The 19,169-nt window shown below is 35.4% G+C and overlaps 1 protein-coding gene across 5 annotated transcripts in view; it reads left to right on the forward strand.

Moving 5' to 3' along the window:
* The window catches only part of ANKRD17 (ankyrin repeat domain 17), a gene marked incomplete at both ends in the record, with an annotated part of 168,896 nt that overhangs the window by 60,677 nt on the left and 89,050 nt on the right, over window positions 1–19,169 (forward strand). For all 5 annotated transcript variants that reach the window (XM_080698023.1, XM_080698024.1, XM_080698026.1 and 2 more), the window contains 2 exons: window positions 7,460–7,613; window positions 15,165–15,321. In XM_080698023.1, coding sequence (XP_080554149.1) covers window positions 7,460–7,613; window positions 15,165–15,321 — 311 coding nt within the window. The remainder of the gene's footprint in view (window positions 1–7,459; window positions 7,614–15,164; window positions 15,322–19,169) is intronic.

The following is a 19,169-nucleotide window of genomic DNA, read 5'->3' on the forward strand; positions in this document are numbered from 1 at the left end:
TATTGGCATGTGTTGCCCAGGCCTACTAGGCGCTTTTTATTTTTTATTTTGAAATAGAGTCATACTGAATTGTTGGAGCTGGTCTCTAACCAGCAATACTCCTGTCTCAGCATTGCAAGCACTGGAATTATAGATGTGCTCCACCATGCCTGGCTTGTTTGATTTTTTTTTTTTTTTTTTTTTTTTTTTTTGGTGATACTGGGATTCCTGGAAACCCTTCTACCTCCGGGCTGCACTCCCAGACCTATATTTATATTTTTATTTGGAAACAGGCTCTCCTAAACCAGCGAGACTGGCCTTGAACGTGCGCAATCCTCCTGGGTCTGCCTCCCAAGCGCGGGGATTACAAGCGTGCGCCACCACGCCTGGTGTTTGATTTTTGTTTTTTAAACAAACAGATATTCTCTGTATTTTCTGCTCATGTTTATCAAGTTGTCTTTCACTATAAATATAACAGGTAATTCTAAGTCCCCTATACCTTGCGTAATATACTTTTGTTCTTCATTTTCTGAGAGGGATATGAAAAGATTTTCACTGTTAATTTTCCAATTTTTTATATTGCTAGCATTTTTACTTTATATGTTTTTGTATTATGTTGTTAGGTGCATACATTTTGGGCTATTACTAATTCTTGGTGTGATTTAACTGTTGTTATTGCATATTTTTAAACTACTTAATACTTCTGGCACAAATTCTTTTAGTTTGGGTTTTTTCCTAACTTTGAAATTTGTGGTGAAATATCACTTTTATTTTCTAATATTGAAGGTTGTGGTGAAGGTCGTGTTATTTTATTGTTTTGACTTCTCCTTCCCTTTCATGTCTTCAGCTGAATGTACTTAGGTATTTATTTCTCCTCCCAATTTGGGAATTATGCATATCTGATTCCTGTTCTCTGGACAGTGAATTCAGTTAGACAGCATTTGTAACTTATTATTCCCTGGAACATAGGCCTTCAGCATTTTAGTTCTGGCTTTTATGTTTTTTAAATAATCAGGAAGCTTACTAATATATTTATATTACATTATACTTCTACTTTTATAAGCTAAAGAAATCATTCAGGAATTACTTTAGATGTTACAGATAATGTATTTTTTTAGTTTCTTTTCTAATGCTTAGTTTGTGATTCCAAAGATGTGTCTTTCTTGAATTTGCTGCTGCTGTTTTTTTTTTTTTTTTTTTTTTGCAGTACTGGGGATAGAACCCAGGGGTGTTCTGCCTACAAGATACACCCCACAGCCCTATTTTTATTCTTTATTTCGAATCAGGATCTCACTGAGTTGCAAAAGGCCTCATTAAGTAGCTGAGGATGTCCCTGAACCGTGATCCTCCTGGTTTAGCTCCCAAATACTGGGATTATAAGCTTGGCCTCCACGCCCAGCTTGTTTCTTGTTCTTGAAGGAATACTTTAGATTCAGAAAATGTTTGTGTTTTTTAAGTCTCAAAGTGTTCACGTACCTAAAAAACAATTATTTATTCTGTAGTTGAGAATTTCACTGTCAAATAATTGTGCTTCATAACTTTTAATTGGACAGTTTTCTACCATTTGTATTTTATTTAGGAAATAAAAATTTGATTTTGAAATTGCTTAATAATCTACCCTGCTTCTATATTTAAGAATCTTCTTAGATTTTATACATAGATTTTATATGCTTGCAATTCTAAAATTTCAGCTGGTTTCATGGTGTATGTATTTCTGTATCTATGTGTTCTAAAATCATCTAATACAAAACCTTATAGCTATTTTTCTGAGGCTGTTTTTAGATAACTGATGAAAAATACTATCAGAAGCTAAATTCTTAATTAAATATCATCCTACTATTTAATTGTATTGATAAAGAGTTTGAGGGAGTTTTTGAAATGCTCTTAAATTTGTTATAGAAAAATCTATGTATAAACTCTAGAATTGAGAATTCCATAGACTTGTATAACCTTAAACATTTATAATTTATAAAATTCATAATTAGTGAAATTTTATATTGGGTTATGCTGATTACCTATTGAGTTGTGGGCAAATAAGTACTTTGAAGCATAAGAAAGGAAGTCATATTTTGTGTAAGCTCTATCTATGGAACAAAGTTATTTTAAATGATTATTAGTACATTCCTAGATCCAAAGTAGGTGCTTACTAAACTTGTTAGCTCAAGAATAAAAGTGTAGGAATAAATCAGTCATTTATGAGCCAGACGTTGTGGCACACACTTAAAATCCTAATACTTGGGAGACTGAGACTGGAGGATCATAGTTTCAAGGACAGACAGCCTCAGCAATTTAGTGAGGCTCTCAACAATCTATAAGAAAATCAATTTGGGAATGTAGCTCAGAGGTAGAATGCTTCTGAGTTAAATTCTCAGTACCCTCCACCAAAAAAAAATCAGTCATTTTCGTGTGTGTGTGTGGTGGTGGGGGTACTGGGGTTCCTGGAGGCCCTTCTACCTCTGGTCTACACTCCCAGACCTAGTTTATATTTTTGAAACAGGGTCTCTTAAGTCAGTGCGGCTAGCTTTCAACCTTCGCGATCCACCTGTCTCCGCCTCCCAGGCGCGGGGATTACAAGCGTCTTAAAATAAAAAGGTCTGGGTATGTTGCTCAGTGATAGAGCACCTCTGGCTTCAATCCCCAGTACTCCCCCACCCCCCCAAAAAAAAGACTCCAAAAATATAGACCAGATTGCAAGCATGCATAGGGCTTGGTGGTGCTTGCCTGTAATCCCAGTACTTGGGAGGCTGAGACAGGAGGATCACAGGTTTTAGGACAACTTCAGCTATTTAGTGAAGTCCTCCACAATTTAGTGAGAAACTGCTTCAAAAATAAAGAATAAAAAAATGGAGCTGGGGTGTAGTTTCGGAGGTAGAATGTCCCTGGGTTCCATCCCCAGTACTGGGGGAAAAAGAAAAAAAAAAAACAAAAACCCAGAAACAACAACAAAACAAACCAAGTTGGTGAGGTCCAGCAGGATTGTAATCCCAGTACTTGGGAGTCTGAGACAGGAGGATCACAGGTTCTTGGCCAGCCTCAGCTGTTTAGTGAGGTCCTATTTCAAAATAAAGAATAAAAAATAGGGCTGGGGTGTAGCTTAGAATGCCCCTGGTTTCAATCAGAAATTTTTTTTGTGAGGATTAAGGACTATGTGCAAAAGAGAATAAATGAGGAATACCTTATTCAAAGAATTTATAAGATAAAAATGATCATTTTTTTCTAGGCTTGAAAGACAACTATTAAGAATTTATTCAGAGGCTGAGGGCTAGCTCAGTGGTAGAATATTTGCTTACAAGTATTTGTGAAGACGAGGGTTTAATCTCCAGCATTGTGGACACACACACACACACACACACACACACACACACAACGCACGCACGCACAAACACACTTTCAATTACTTTTATAAGATTTATCATAGATGCAAGTTGCTTAAATTTTATATCCACCTACATATAAAGTTATATGTATATATATAACTTTTTATCTCTTAATATTTATAAGATTATTTTTTTATTGTATGTGTATTGTTGGTTGAACCCAGGGTCATTCTACCTGTGGTCTATATCCCCAGTCCTATATTGGTTTTTATTTTGAAATAAGGCATTGCTAAATTGCTGAGGCCAAACCTGCCATCCTCCCAAGTATAGGAATTACAGATGTGTGCCACTACACCCTGCCGCAAAAGATACTTTCATAGTGTTAAAACGATTCAAAGATTCAAAAACTGTTGCCTTAAATGATACTTACCTAGCCTGTGATTTGAATATCACTTAATAAGTTATATTTGAATTAAGTAGCTCAGTTCCTGGCAGTCTCAAGTCAAGTTGTTTGTACTGTGCCTTTATGTTTTATAGGTAAAATGCTATTTTGGGTAAATATCTATCTGTCCCACTAATGACATTGAAATAGCCAAATTGGTCATAAAAATCAAACATTTTACATATACTTAAAATTTATAAAACATAGCAAAACTTCATACACTATTTTTAGAATGATTATTCTACATTGACTGAATTTACTAAAAGATTTTAAAAAGTTAAAATATAGCTGGTCATGGTGTGCACGCTTGTAATCCCAGCGCTTGGGAAGCCGAGACAGGAGGATTGCTCAGGTTTAAAGCCAGCTTCAGCTATTTAGTGAGGCTCTCAGCAACTTAGTGAGACACTGTTTTCAAATAAAGTATAAAATAGGTCTGGGAGTATATCCTCGAGGTGTAAAAGCCCCTGGGTTCCACCCCCAGTACCACACACAGAATGTTAGAATATGGCAAACTTTGGAAGCAAGTGTGGAACTATTTGTTATCTTTTTTGAAAAACACACTATCAGTTTAAAATTTAGATTTCCATCTTGATAAAAGTCAATAAGTGCCTAGGATAGTTTTCAGAGCAACAAAAACAGTAATTGGTGAATTAGTGGCAAAATAGTAGGATGGGCTGTGTTGAATACCAGGAAATTCAAATTTTGAGATTGCCAGCGTTCTAATTTTTTTAAATAGGTTAATATAAGTAAGAGAGTGAACTCTTCTCATTCTTACCTTTGCATAATTTTATATTTGAGTACCTAATTTTTGTCTCTGAAGTCACGTTTATCCAACGAGACCTTTCAAGTGGTCTCTGTCTTTCTAAAACACTAATTACTTTTTGCCTTAATGCTTAAATCCTTCAGTAGCTTATAATATAGATTCTGCCTTCTTAGTACAGTATTGAAAGGCTCCGTATTACTCAACATCATTTAGAATGGTTTTCTCCTTCCACTCCATGTTGATTTATCTATTTAGTACTTAATAAAAAAAAACTTGATAGTTTTTTTGTGCAGTGTTTTTTATGTTGTGTATTTGTGGAAGGCATTAATTATAATAAAATCTACTCTGTATTTTTTTCTTCAGTGTCTAGATTACTGCTGTGCACATAGTATGTAGTTGGTGGTGAAGTTAATCAAAATGCATACTAACCTTATACTTTGGAATAAACTAAATGGACTTCTTTTTCTTTTTCTTTTTTTTTTTGGTGGTACTGGGGTTCCTGGAAGCCCTTCTACCTTCGGGCTATACTCCCAGACCTGTTTTATACTTTTTTTTTTTTTTTTTTAATTTGGAAACAGGGTCTCTTAAGCCAGCTTGGTCTTTAATCTTCTAAACTTTAACAGTTTAATTAGCCTGCACGATTCTTGTTTTATCATTCTTTTGCTACTGCCTTTGAAAACAGCTTAAAAATTTAAAATACTCTTGTATTTTTTATCTCCCTAACATTTTAACAGTTTATTTGATTAGCTAAAATTAATTTACTTACAAGTTTTATGAAGTTTTCAAATATTTATACCATTTTCAGAGCATCATGGTTCTTATACTTGAAATATTACAAATTTCCTTTAATAAGCATTTATTAAAAAAAACTTCACAGTATGCATGGTTACCACATAGGTGATTTTAAAGAATAGAACAATATAGAGTTCTGATATTAATATGGTTGCGTATTTATTATTTATTGCAGTGTCTAGAAGTACCGTAGATTTGTTAAATTTCTTTAAATTGTGTTAGTGATATTTTATAAAATTACCAACTTTTTATCAGTAAACAAAATATGTTTTGATATCTCTTTAATTAGCACTATGATACAGTTTGTTTAAAAAAGAAAACGTATTTTTTTTTCCCTTGTGTCTTGGGGTATTTTCTAATTTTTAAGAATTTCTTAAGTCAGGTGTGGTGGCGCACGCTTGTAATCCCAGCATTCGGGAGGCTGAGACTGGAGGATCGCGGTTTGTGGACAGCCTCAGCTACTTAGTAAGGCCCTCTGCAACTTAGATCCTGTTTCAAAATAAAGAATAAAAAATGGGGCAGAGGGTGTAGCTTGGAGGTCAAATGTCCCTGGGTTCCATCCCTGCAAACAAAAAAGAAAACAAACAAAAATAATTTCTTTTTTATTAAATCCTGTTTATTTTAGGTGTTTATTTATGGTCTGTAGGCCCTTCAGGTCTCAGATACCATTTTATTGTGTCCAAGTGATCCAGACTATTTTCATCATAGTGCTAAGATGTTATTTGCCACTTTTACTTTGCTAACATTTGCACTAATGGTGGTAAATCTTCTGGTCCCTTAAGGTCATGGCATTGCACTATATTAGTCTTATTTTGTTCTTTATTGTCATGCACTTGTAGTTAGAAAAAAGGTAAGAGGCTTGTAATCACAGTTCTTGGGAGACTGAGAAAGGAACATCACAGGTTCAAGGCCAGCCTCAGCTATTTAGTGAGGCCCTCCACAACTTAATGAGACCCTGTTTAAACAATAAAAAATCGGGCTAGGGGTGTAGATTGGAGGTAGATGCCTCAGGGTTCAATCCCCAGTAAACCCCCCCCACACACACACACCCAGTTTTACTTTAATAATATCCTTGAAGAAACAATAAAAATATTAATTTTATAAAAGCTCTACTTTAAAATGAATTGTGAAATAGCAAATTTTTCATATTAGTAGGCGCAATGTATTAAGGAATTCTGCTGCATATAAAATATATTTAGAGGAAAAAGCACTGGTGCTATTTTTTTTTTTTTTTTTTTTTGTGGTACTGGGGTTCCTGGAAGCCCTTCTACCTCCGGGCTACACTCCCAGACCTCTTTTTACATTTTATATTTGGAAACAGGGTCTCCTAAGCCAGCGCGCGCGGCTGGCTTCGAACCTGCGCGATCCTCCTGTCTCTGCCTCCCAAGCATGGGGATTACAAGCGTGCGCCACCACGCCCGGCCACTGGTGCTATATTTTGAGATGTAAGGTGCATTTAGCCACCCCCCCCCCCCCCAATGAAATGTCACTTTTACCGGGAAGCACAACTGATAGACTATGGCTTTTAACTTAGGGTGTGTGGCAGTGGGTCTATCATTTTAATTGACAGTGTCTGTTGCCCGTGATAAAAACTTTGAAGTACACATTTAAACTTTGGAACTTGCAATTGCCTAGGCTTGATAGCTTTCCAATATGTAAAGGCTTTTCTGTTAAAGCCAATAGAGATATAAATGAATATGATTTTATATGATAGCATAATTTCTATATTGGATATATCAATAAATATGGCTTTGAGTGAAGTGTTTGGGAAGGTAGTACTTTATAAATATATCAACGTGTCCTATTAGTAAAATGTTTAAAAATTGTTGATTTTATAATTGGAGAGGGAGAGACTGGATTTATTTCATTAATTAAAGTCAGAAGTTTCACAGCCTAACTGCTAATTTATAAACTTACATATATCTTGCAACCACATTAAAATTGAAAAGAATACATAGAATTTTAGGAAGCAAAACTAGACTGCAGTTGAATAATAAAGTTTTTAAATCTTTTTGTTAATAAACAAGGGTCTTAGTGTCCTGTTGAACTTTATTAAAGGGCAGTTTTACTTATTACTGATACTTACATTAGATATCTTTCTTTCCTCCTCTTTTTTCTCCTTCCCTTTCTTTTTCCTTCCTTCCTTTTTTTGTGTTTGTTTTTTAGGTGGAGTCTTTCATTTTGGATCAGGATGATCTGGAAAATCCAATGCTGGAAACGGCTTCCAAGTTGCTCTTGTCAGGTACTGCTGACGGTGCAGACCTCAGGACAGTAGATCCAGAAACACAGGCTAGACTGGAAGCTCTGTTAGAAGCTGCAGGTATGTCTGGAAACACTAAATGATAAATGTATCTTATTATCTGAAGTTGCACATAAATCTAATAAAACCTGCTATTATAAATGTATGATTTTGTATGTTTAGGATGATACTGTTTAGGATGATACTGGTGATAAGATATAAAGATTTGATTACTTTCTAGAGAATTATATGGAACATTTCATTAACACATTTGAATTTTCATTAGCAGAGTAAATTACACATGCCATAGTTTGCCTTACAAAATAGGATTTCTTACACAGTTGATTTTCATTATTCATGAATTCCTTATTTTTGAATTTGCCTACCTGATGAAAAGTACTTGTAACCCTTAAATCAGTACTGTCTTTCATGGATAGGCAGAGAGCAGCAAAAATTTTTAGTCACCATATGTGCATATTCCTAGTTAAGGTGATCAAGGTGATGCTGTACTTTTTTTTTTTTTTTTTTTGTGGTACTGGAAGCCCTTCTTCCTCCGGGCTACACTCCCAGACCTATTATTTACATTTTCATTTTGGAAACAGGGTCTCCTAAGCCAGCGCGCGCGGCTGGCTTCCAACCTGCGCGATCCTCCTGTCTCTGCCTCCCAAGCGCGGGGATTACAAGCGTGCGCCATCACGCCCGGCTGAACTTTCTTTTAATTCTCATACTATAAGTACACATTCTTTAGCCTTTTGTTTAATGCTACATTTTCCACCTTTTTGTAATTTTTGCTGATGATTTCAGTGTTTAAAATGGCTGCCAAGCATAATGTTGAAGGTACTGTCCAAGTGTTCCTTAGTATGAGAAAGCTGTAATATGCCTTACAGAGAAAAGATGTAGGTTAGGTAAGTTTCACTGAGGCATGAATTACAGTGCTGTTGGCTATGAGTTCAGTGTTAATGAGCAATAAATATATCTTTAAACAGAAATACATATAAAACAAGATTATGGATGTTTATGAAAATGCCGTGACTGAGGCTTATAACTTTGTCCTAGGAAAAATGGTTCAGTATTTACTAATTTGGGGTTTGTATTAACTTGACAGAAGGTAACTATCATGAATTACAATAATTGTATATAATCTCCCCCCACATTTTGGTATAGGCTTTTTTTTTGATATCCTGTAAAATGAACCATATTTTTGTAAAGAAGATTGTATTTCCCCATAAAACAGTGTTTTAATTAGGGATTATATATATGACCAAAGAGTTAGTACCACATACATAATAATTCAGAATCTGTATGATCATTTAAAAAAACATTTATTTTCTTGTTATTAAAAATAGACTTAAATATTCTGTGGACATTAGTTGTTCATGGCTTGAGAACCCTGATACTGTATATATTGCACATGCAATACATGTAAACTGTTATTGCATGTGAAACTGACTTATTAGTGTTCAGTAATTCTTTTCAAAAGATACCTTGTTACACAGGACCTAAATATTTGCCTTACTCATGTTCAAACTTAATTTCTACCCTGGGTAAGGTTCTAGAGTGAGTTCTTAAAACATCTTGACCAAAAGCAGATAAATCTATAGTAAGAATACATGCAAGGTCTTTTAAGCATAGAAGACTGTTTGTATAGAATAGTAGAGACATAATTTAGCTTTTGCCAGAAATTTATCGATGCTATGGAAGTTTATGAGGAAAGAGAATTATGAAATTAGTTGAAATTATGTTAAAAGAGGAATAGGAAATATTTTTTTTCTGATGAAAGAAGATACAGATTGAGAAAATTCTTCTTTAAATGCTTACTATTTAGCCAGAAGTGGTGGTGCACGCTTGTAATCCCCGCGCTTGGGAGGCTGAGACAGAAGGTTCGCACAGGTTCGGAGCCAGCCTCAGCTACTGAGTGAGGGTCTCAGCAACTTAATGAGACCCTGTTTCCAAATAAAATATAAAATGGGTCTGGGAGTATAGCCTGGAGGTAGTAAAGCCCCTGGGTTCCATCCCCAGTACCACCAAAAAGACAAAAATCAAAAAAAGCTTACCATCTAATAGGAGCAGGATGTCTTTTTCTCGCTCCCCAGGGAACAGAACCAGGCCTAAAGATGCTGCAGGGAAGTAGATTACAATTGATAGCTAACTTTTGGAGCAAAGAGTGTCTTTTTATAGGATGCTAGTAGTTGCTTCATTGCTCATTTCTATACTTAGGTTTTTTTCTTTACAGTAACAAGCTAGCTTCCTTTCTCCTTCTCTTCCTTCCTCACTTTTTCACATCTCTCCTTAATTCTTTTGCTTTGTGTTTCTGTTGGAGAGGGGAGGTTGTGAGGGTTGTTACTTGAGGATCGAATCCAGGGGCATTCTACCTCCATGCTGCACCTAAGTCTTTTTTATTTTTTTGCTTTGAAACAAGGTCTTGCTAGGTTGCTGAGAGTCTCTTCATTGCTGAAGCTATCCTTGAAATCTGTGAACTTCCTGTCTCAGCCTCCCATGTAGTGGGATTATGAGTGTGCACCATCATGCCCAGCTTCTCCCCCCTTTTTGATGAAAAGTTTCACACAAAAGCTTAGACACAGTAACATAGTGAGCCTTCTCTGTGTCCCTCATCTGGTTTCAGTAACCATGGTATATGGTCAGTCTTGTTTCATATTTTTTTACTTGTTTCATATTTACCCATTACCACCTAGCTGACATCTTCACCCTTGTTAATTTAAAGGAGATCTAAGCTTTATGTCATTATATATATAAATACTTCAACATAGATCTATAATTTCAAAATTTCTAAGAGAAGTGTAACTGTAAGTACCACTGCACATCTAAAGGAAAAAAAAACAGAAGTTTCCTAATGTCACCAAACATCTTGTCAAGCATTCAGAAATTCTCAGTTATTTCATGTTGTATTTTTGTAGTTGATAGCCTGGGATTAGTAACCAGGCAAGTTTCTTTTCTTTTCTTTTCTTTTCTTTTCTTTTCTTTTCTTTTATTTTCTTTTATTTTATTTTATTTTATGAGGCTGAGGATGGAACCCAGGGGGATTCAACCTCTGAGCTACATTCCCTGCCTTATTACTTTTTATTTTTTATTTTGAAACATGGTCTGACTAAGTTGTAGGGGGCCTCATTAAGCAGCTGAGGCTGTCCGCAAGCCGAGATCCTCAGGTCTCAGCTTCTCGAATGCTGGGATTACAAGTGTGCACCACCACACCCAGCTAAGTTTCACATATTTTAAAATGTAAGTGTTTCTAATCATAACAGTTCTTTGTCCCTATCCCACATTTATTTGTTGAAGAAATGGACATTAGTCCTATTTTATGGATTTTTTTTCATTGTAACTCTGAGCTGTATTTTCTATAGACAAGAATTCAGATCCAGATATTTGACTAATTAAGGTTTATTTTGTTTTGGAGAAGATTAGCCATTTATGGCACTATACATTTTTTCCTTGTCACATAAGAACTGTTGTTTCTCATTTTGTGATGTTGTGATGAGAAAGGATAAATGAGAGGCAAAATATTTGAGTCGTGGGTGAAATGGTTTTCTTACCAATTTTTTTTTCCCCCCCAGTGGAGATTTGTTTCCATCCCCTCCATCCCCCCCCCCCCCAGTACTGGGGTTGAAACTCAGGGACATTCTATCTCCAAGCCACACTCACAGGCCCTATTTTTATTCTTTATTTTGAAACAGTCTCATTCAGTGGCAAAGGGCCTCACTAAGTAGCTGAGGCTGGCCGTGAACCAATATCCTCCTGTCTCAGCCTCCCAAATGCTGGGAGTACAAGCCTACGCCATCACACCTGGCTCTTTAAAATGGAGATTTGTAATTGAAGCCAGGGCTGTTACTACCTCTGAGCTACTTCCTTAGCTCTATTTTATTTATTATTTAGAAATAGGGTCTTGCTAAATTGCTGAAACTGACCTCAAATTGGCAATCCTCTTGTCTCAGCTCTCACTTATTGAGATTATAGGCATACACCCTCACCAGGCTAGAAACTTTGTTATTCTTTGAATCTCTGCCTTCTGTGTCTCTTCTTTCATAAGCTCTTAGGATTGTTTTGGGCCAACCAGGATAATCTGTCTTATTATCAGTTGCACATACAATGTAATATAGGAGTAAAACTTAATCAAATTGTGTCCCAGGGATTGTGAAATATATGTATACCAGGGGTAAGTAAGATTGGGAACATTTTAGAATTTTTGGCAGTGATTAGGCAAAGACCCTCTTAACTGCTTTTAGGTCAGTTACAGCTCTTATTTGCCTTCATAAATACTAGCTTAGATTTTAAAATTTTTTAAATTTTATCAAAGATGGAGTTTGGGTGCATTTTAGTTTTCTTGTAATTATATTCTAAGAGGAAAAGGGAGAAAACCAAAATTTTTTTTTAATTGGTGCATTATATTCATATATCATATTAGGGTAAAAAACTTGTGTGTACATACATGTACACATCACCAATTTAACCCCTACCCAATTCCCACCCCATCCCCTCCCTCTCCCTCCTTCCCTTGCTTGGCTTAGTGGTTGGCTTTGATATGTTTTAGTGCATTGTGTGTTTTAGAGAATTTCCTTCTTACCCCCTTCCATCTCCTCATTTAGGTTGTTCCTATAGGATTTCCTTTTTCTTCTAGAGTTCCTCCTATGACCCGTTTCTCCTTAGCTTTCACATATTAGGGAAAGCATCTGATTTCTTATTTTTTGTGACTGACTAACCTCACTTGACATTATCTCACTTAGCATAATGTCCTCCAGTTCCATCCATTTCCCTGAAAATGATGTAATTGAGTTCTTTTTAATGGCTGAGTAAAATTCCATTGTGTACATATCCCACAGTTTTGTAATCCATTTATGTATTGATGGACATCTAAAACATTGTTGGTGGGATTGCAAATTAGTGCAACCACTTTGGAAAACAGTATGGAGAATCCTTAGAAGACTGGGAACCAATCTACCATTTGACCCACCAATATCACTTCTGTGTATCTACCCAAAAGAAAGGAAACCAAACTACCAAACTAATGCATGTGTATCTATGTCCATAGCTGCACAATTCACCTTAGCCAAATTATGGAACCAGCCAAATATTTACTCCATTAAAATCCGAAATCTAGCCGGGGTGGAGGCAGAGACAGGAGGATCGCTCTGGTTCGCAGCCAGCCTCACTGGCTTAAGAGACCTTGTTTCCAAATACAAATATAAAAATAGGTCTGGGAGTGTAGCCCAGAGGTAGAAGGGTTTCCAGGAACCCCAGTATCACCCCCCCCCCAAAAAAAAATCTGAAATCTAGACTTTAATATATCTTTTATCTTAAATTCTTTGGTTCTACTGTTCAATTAATTGAATGCCAGACTCTGGAAAGAATAATTTGGTTATGTTTCTTTAACCATTGATTAATATCTTAAAACTGGAAAAGCTGGGTATGATGGTGCACACTTGTAAATCTCAGCATTCAGCAGGCTGAGACAGGAGGATCTTGGTTCACGGAGAGCCTCAGATACTTAGTGAGGCCCTTTGCAACCCAGTGAGACCCTGTTTCAAAATAAAGAATAAAAAAATAGGGTTAGGGGTGTGGCTTGGAAGTAGAATGCCCCTGGGTTCCATCTTCAGTACTGCAAACAAGCAAGCAAGCAAACAAACCAACCAACTAAAAAAAAAAAAAAAAAAAAAAAAAAAACTGGATAAGACCAGAGAAAAAGGATTCCTGTATCAGGGATAGCTAGTATAAATAATGACATAAAAGGTTACTATCTATATTTGGGTCACTCCTTAATTATCTTTATACTAAAATTATCATATTTCACTATTCTTAAAGCAGTGACTAGTTTTTGCTGGTTCATATATATATCCTCTTGACTAGGTCTTTATTGTTATCACAGACAAAAATACTTGCTACACAGTTTGATCCTGGTTGGCTGAATATTGGAGCTAAATTTTCTTATATTAAAATCTGTAACCTTGACCCCAGTTCCATAATATATATGGTACACACCTAGAATCTCAATACTTTTGAGGCCAAGATAGGATTGCAGGTTCAAGACCAGCCTCAATATTCTAGCAAGACCCTATTTCAAAGTAAAGTAGGGTGTAGCTCAGAGATAGAATACCTTTGGGTTCAATCTCTAGTACAAAAAAGGGTGATCTATTGAATCTATAATATGACTTTTAATATTCTAGATATTAATGATATAGCTTATATAGTAGTTGTTTTATCTGAACAAAACTTTTTAATTTTTGTGCCTTTTGATAGATAAGAAATTTTGACTGCTCTCAACATTTGGTTATAGCCAAAATCATCTTAGAGACTTCTCAGATTTATTTTTGGCTTTATAAGACAATGTTTGGCATCTCAGTTTTTTTAAGAAAGAAAAGCAAACAAATAAAAATTTGTAATAATAAACTTTAAACACTAACTTATTGTACCATTGCAGTATTATAACATATATTTGTGCAGATAAGCTTATTGGTGCTGAGTTATCTTTTTTGTCTGTTTTAAAACCTATAATAGTGTCTCTTCAACTTTAATTTGCATCTTAATCATTTGGGGATCTTTTAAAAATGTAAATTTTAGGCTATTAAATCTTGAGAACTGAGGTTCTGCATTTTTGACAGGCACCCAAATGATACAGTGCTTTTATTTGTACCATATATTGAGTAACAGTGTTCTATAATATCCATTGTAGTATTACATATAATATTTCTTAATCTTGATCTTGCATAGAACTGTTTTTCAAATATGGAACTGCCTAGGCCCTATATTGAGCGTATTGAATTAGATCTGCAGATAAAGGGTAGCTGAGAAACTGTATTTTACAAAGGTGATTCTGATGGGCAGCTTGGATTAAGGACCACCAGGTTATAATAATGGTTAAGAGGCAAGCTAGCTCTGGGAAAGCAATGTGATATTTTGTTATTGTTGCTTACCATTTCTTCTTTTGAATATTTTTTCTTTTGCTACTCTGAAGAATTTTGGGGTTTGGTACTTTTAGATATGATTTTGTTTGTGTAATATGTTGTAGACATAATTTGAAATAAGCGGTACTCATACATAGGTTATCTTTTATATTTAGCATAGATTGTCTTATTAGGCCATTTTTGGTTGCAAGTGATAGCCTAAATAAACATACTTGAGCAAAAGTGGACATTTACCAAAAATATAGGGATGGTGCTGGCACTACTGGCGTCAGTGCATCAAAAATAACTTTTCAGGTTATTTCTTTCTCTATTCTCTATGTTGACTTTATTTTGGACACTCTTTTTCTGTATGTGATGATAAAAGTAGCTAAATAGCTCATGACTCATATTTTACCAATTTAGCAACCTTTGAACATAGGTTCTTCCAAAGACAGGAGAAATGTCTAAGTAAGCACTTCTAGTTGTCCCAGCATAGGCTAAAGACCCGTTTCTTGCACTGGATGGTGATAGAATCACAGACTTATGAGCCACATGGAATAGATAAGAGTTTTAGAAAATTAGAGAAGAGGAATCTCAAAAAAGAATCTAGATAGACTATATATAATTACTGTACCATGTAGAGGTTATTTTTATATATAATATATAGATGTTAAGTAACTTCAATTTTATCCTGTTTTCTCTTTTGGGGTATATTCGTATTGGTGTGAAAATAATACTCTAGGAATAGGCAAATTATCCACGGCTGACGGTAAAGCCTTTGCAGATCCTGAAGTGCTCCGGAGGTTGACATCTTCTGTTAGTTGTGCGTTGGATGAAGCTGCTGCTGCACTTACCCGTATGAGAGCTGAAAGCACAGCAAATGCAGGGCAGTCGGACAAGTAAGTACTTTTTTGCTGTGATTAGTATGAAAACCATTTTTTAAAAAATAAAAATCAGTAACATCGAGTAATTACTGTTTTGCACCTGATACTGCTAATCATTTAATATGTAATCTCCTACTTGTACTCATAAAAACTTTACAAGCCATACATTTTTTTATTCTTATTTTGTAGATGAAAAGTTGGGAGAACTGAGTAATTTGATAAAGATCAAATAGGTGAAAAGTGGGAGAATATCAGTACTTATTTGAAGGCTTACTTCTTACCTACCCATTATATTATAAAAGACCTTTTGCATACTTTTTGTTTCATTTTCCAATTAGTCACGCTATTTTTCAGTTCCTATGCGTAGTTCTGATCATATTAAAGGGCAAAGTTTTATTTGTTTTATGAATCAAATCATGGATCTAGTTCCTGTAATGTCATTGGGAATCCAAGGGACTTTATTTTTGAATTTCATATATTTTTTTTTATATAGTGAGTTAAGGGCTCAGGAAATAGTTTGTGATTTGGTGTTTTGAGGTTTCCTGATGTTGATACAGTAAAAATCAGAATATCAAATACAAATACAGTTTTGGACATATTTATAGAAAAATGGATGTGAACTCCAAGGAAGTGATTAGAAAAGAATTATTAAGAACCTGCTATTAGCCAGGTATGGTGGCGCATACTTGTAACACCAGTACTTGGGGGAGGCTGAGAGAGGAGGATCTCAGGTTCACAGCCAACCTGAGGCCCTCTGCAATTTAGTGAGACAAAAAAATAAAGTAGGGTGAGGAATATAGGCCAAAAGTAGAATGCCCCTGCATTCAATACCCAACACTTAAAAAAAAAAAAAAAAAAAAAAGCTGGGTGTGGTGGCTTACACCTGTAATTCTAGTACTTAGAAGGCCATGACAGGAGGATTGAAGGTTCTAAACCAATATCAGCAATTTAGCAAGGATCTGAGCAACTTATTTAGACCTTGTTTCAAAATAAAAAAATAAAATAAAGTATGACAGGGGTTGGGGAGTGTAGGTCTGAGGTAGAATGACCCCGAGTTCAGTCCTTAGTGACACACACACACACACACACACACACACACACACACTAATAAATAAGCTGGACATGGTGGTACACATCTGTAATCCCAGTGCTTAGGAGGCTGAGGAAGGAGAATCCCAGGATTAAGGCTAGCTTCTGCAACTTGTGTGTGTGTAGAGGGGTGTTGCTTGTACCCAGTACCATGTACCACATACATAAAATCATTAATATGTTATTTTTCCCCCCCTAACAAAAATGATGCTATTTTATGTATTTTAGCAGTTGAAAGATGGGGGAGTGTTATACCTCTATTTTGCTTAACAGTGGAGTTGCATTCTGAAAAATGCATCCTTAGCTGATTTTATTCTTGTATAAACATCACAGAGTATATTTGCCAAACTAAAACAGCCACTACATTTCTAGGTGGTAATCATGGGACCCTGTCAGGAATGCAGACTGTCATTGAGTAGAGAAAATGACAGCGTTTAAGAACTCTCCTTAAAAAACTGTCTTTTTCTAAGAGTGTTTTCATGCAGCTATTAAATTAAGAGTATAAAGAAAGGTTATATAAAATTAACAAGTGTACAGATTTGCTATTTTTCTTAGCTCCTTCAACTAGAAATTTGTGATTTTAGTAATTTACTATTCTCCTATATTTTTTTTCCCTGTGGTTAACTTTGGGTTCTGTTCCTTAGAAATGTTTAATATTATTAGCCTAAAATATTATTGATAACCTCAGATTTTTTTGAATGTGTCTTCTGAGACTGGCAAGAGAAAATGAAAATCAACTTAAGTATATTAAAGATAGTTCAAACAGGAAGTAGAATAGAAAATAAAAAATCATAGACAACTGGGTGTGTTGGCACATGCCTGTAATCCCTGTTCCTGGGAGGCTCAGACAGGAAAGTTGCGGGTTTAAGACCACCCTCAGCAAACTGGTTGAGGCTCTCGGAAATCTAGTGAGACCCTGTTTGAAAATAAAAAGGGGCTGGGGGGTGTAGATGAGAGGTAAAATACTCTGGATTCAGTCCCCTGGAAACCCTCCCTTCCCTATACACACACACAGTCATAAATTATTTAACATTGAAACAATAAAGCACTATTTTGATAATCATTTGTATATTCATCAAAACTTGGGAAATATGATACATCTAAGTACACTGATTGCTATGTGTCAGATTTTGTTTAGTGTGTGTGCCAGATTTAAAATGCTTTTTGCTTAAAGTTCTGAAGTTCAACTCTTGCTAGAGTAATCCTACTGTGAGGTTGTGTTAATGGTGGCATATACATGTGTAAATTGAATAAAAAGTGAAAATGATAGAGAAATGAAGAAATGAGAAATTAATACCTTGAACAAGAAGAAAGGTATTTTTATTTATGAAATATACTATGGAAAGGATTTACTCTAAACTTGCTTAAAAGTTAAAATTACATGTGAGTACTTTCGGTATCCTATGAAGTAAAGAGACAAGCTTGTTAATTAAGTACTGTTTCAGACATTGTTAAGGGGACAATACAATTAATAAGCAAATGAAATAAATAATATGGCAAATGTTGATAAGAGCTGTAGGTAAAAAAGTCAAATGGGGAAGTGGTAAGAATATTTGGGTTGGAAGTCATGTTACAGTTTTAAAATGGGGGGTCAGGGAAGCCCTTAATTAAACATATAATCTTCTCTACAAACACGTGATAATAGGTAAGGTAGTTGCTTCTGGAGAGAAACTGTTTGGACAGAGGGGAGAATAAATGGAAATAACTTAAGGTTGGAGTTTATTTAGCATATTTGATGATAGCAAGAAGGCTACTATGATTACAATAGAAAGAATAAGGGTAAGGAGAGGACATAAAGTCAGAAGGGTAAAAGAGAGTCATAATATTCTGCTACTGGGAAGATCTTGTAAGGATTTCACTTTATACTGTGAGATTTTGAGGATTCTGAGCAGAGGAATGACATGATCTTTTTTTTTTTTTTTTTGGTGGGTCTGGAGATGGAACCCAGGGCCATTCGACCTCTGAGCTACACTCCCTGCCCTATTTTTATTCTTTAATTTTAAATGGTCTCACTAAGTTGCAGAGGGCCTCACTAAGTAGCTGAGGCTGTCTGAACTGCAATCCTCTGGTCTCCGCCTCCTGAATGCTGGGATTACAAGTGTGAGCCACCACTCCCGGCTTCTACTTTTCCTTAAAGTACTTTTTTTATTTTTTTTTTTTTTTAAGCTCTCTTGTTGAAGAAGAGAGTCTGGAGAGCAAAGGTGAAAGCAGAGAGACTAGTTAGGAAGTTTTCCCATAGTTTGGGCTAAAGATGATCTTGAATTTGGTTGGTTACAATGGCAAAGGGAGAGAAAGATTATCCATTGGTGACTGTAACTAAAGAAATAAGGCCATATTTCAAAAGGATGTATGATTTGAGTTATATTTGAAATAAGGAAAATACTAATGAGCATTTATTCAGTTTTAGAGTGAATTTTATCCAGAAGTTAAAGTTATATCTATAGTAATTCTTTTAGGAGATCCAAAGGGCAGAAGCTTTTTTTTAGGGGGGGAAAAGATCCAAAAAAACTCTTCTGTTGCACTTTTTTCTCTTTCCTTGACCTTTACTCCAGCTATTTCTTTGCCTAGATATTTTTGAAACTTCCCCAAAATATAATTATATAAGTAAATAGTTCTTTCAGAAAGATTCTTTATCAGTTATTTATGTCACATGCTCCCATGTTTTCTGTCTGGTTTCTGTTTACTTGATGGATGATTCAGGTCTTTATAAGAAACACATGTTTTTACTCACTTTATGCTTTTTAAAATTAACTCCTATCTCCGGGCGTGGTGGT

This window comes from Muscardinus avellanarius (genome assembly GCF_963383645.1).
Source record: "Muscardinus avellanarius genome assembly, chromosome: 6".
NCBI classification, from domain to species: Eukaryota; Metazoa; Chordata; class Mammalia; order Rodentia; family Gliridae; genus Muscardinus; species Muscardinus avellanarius.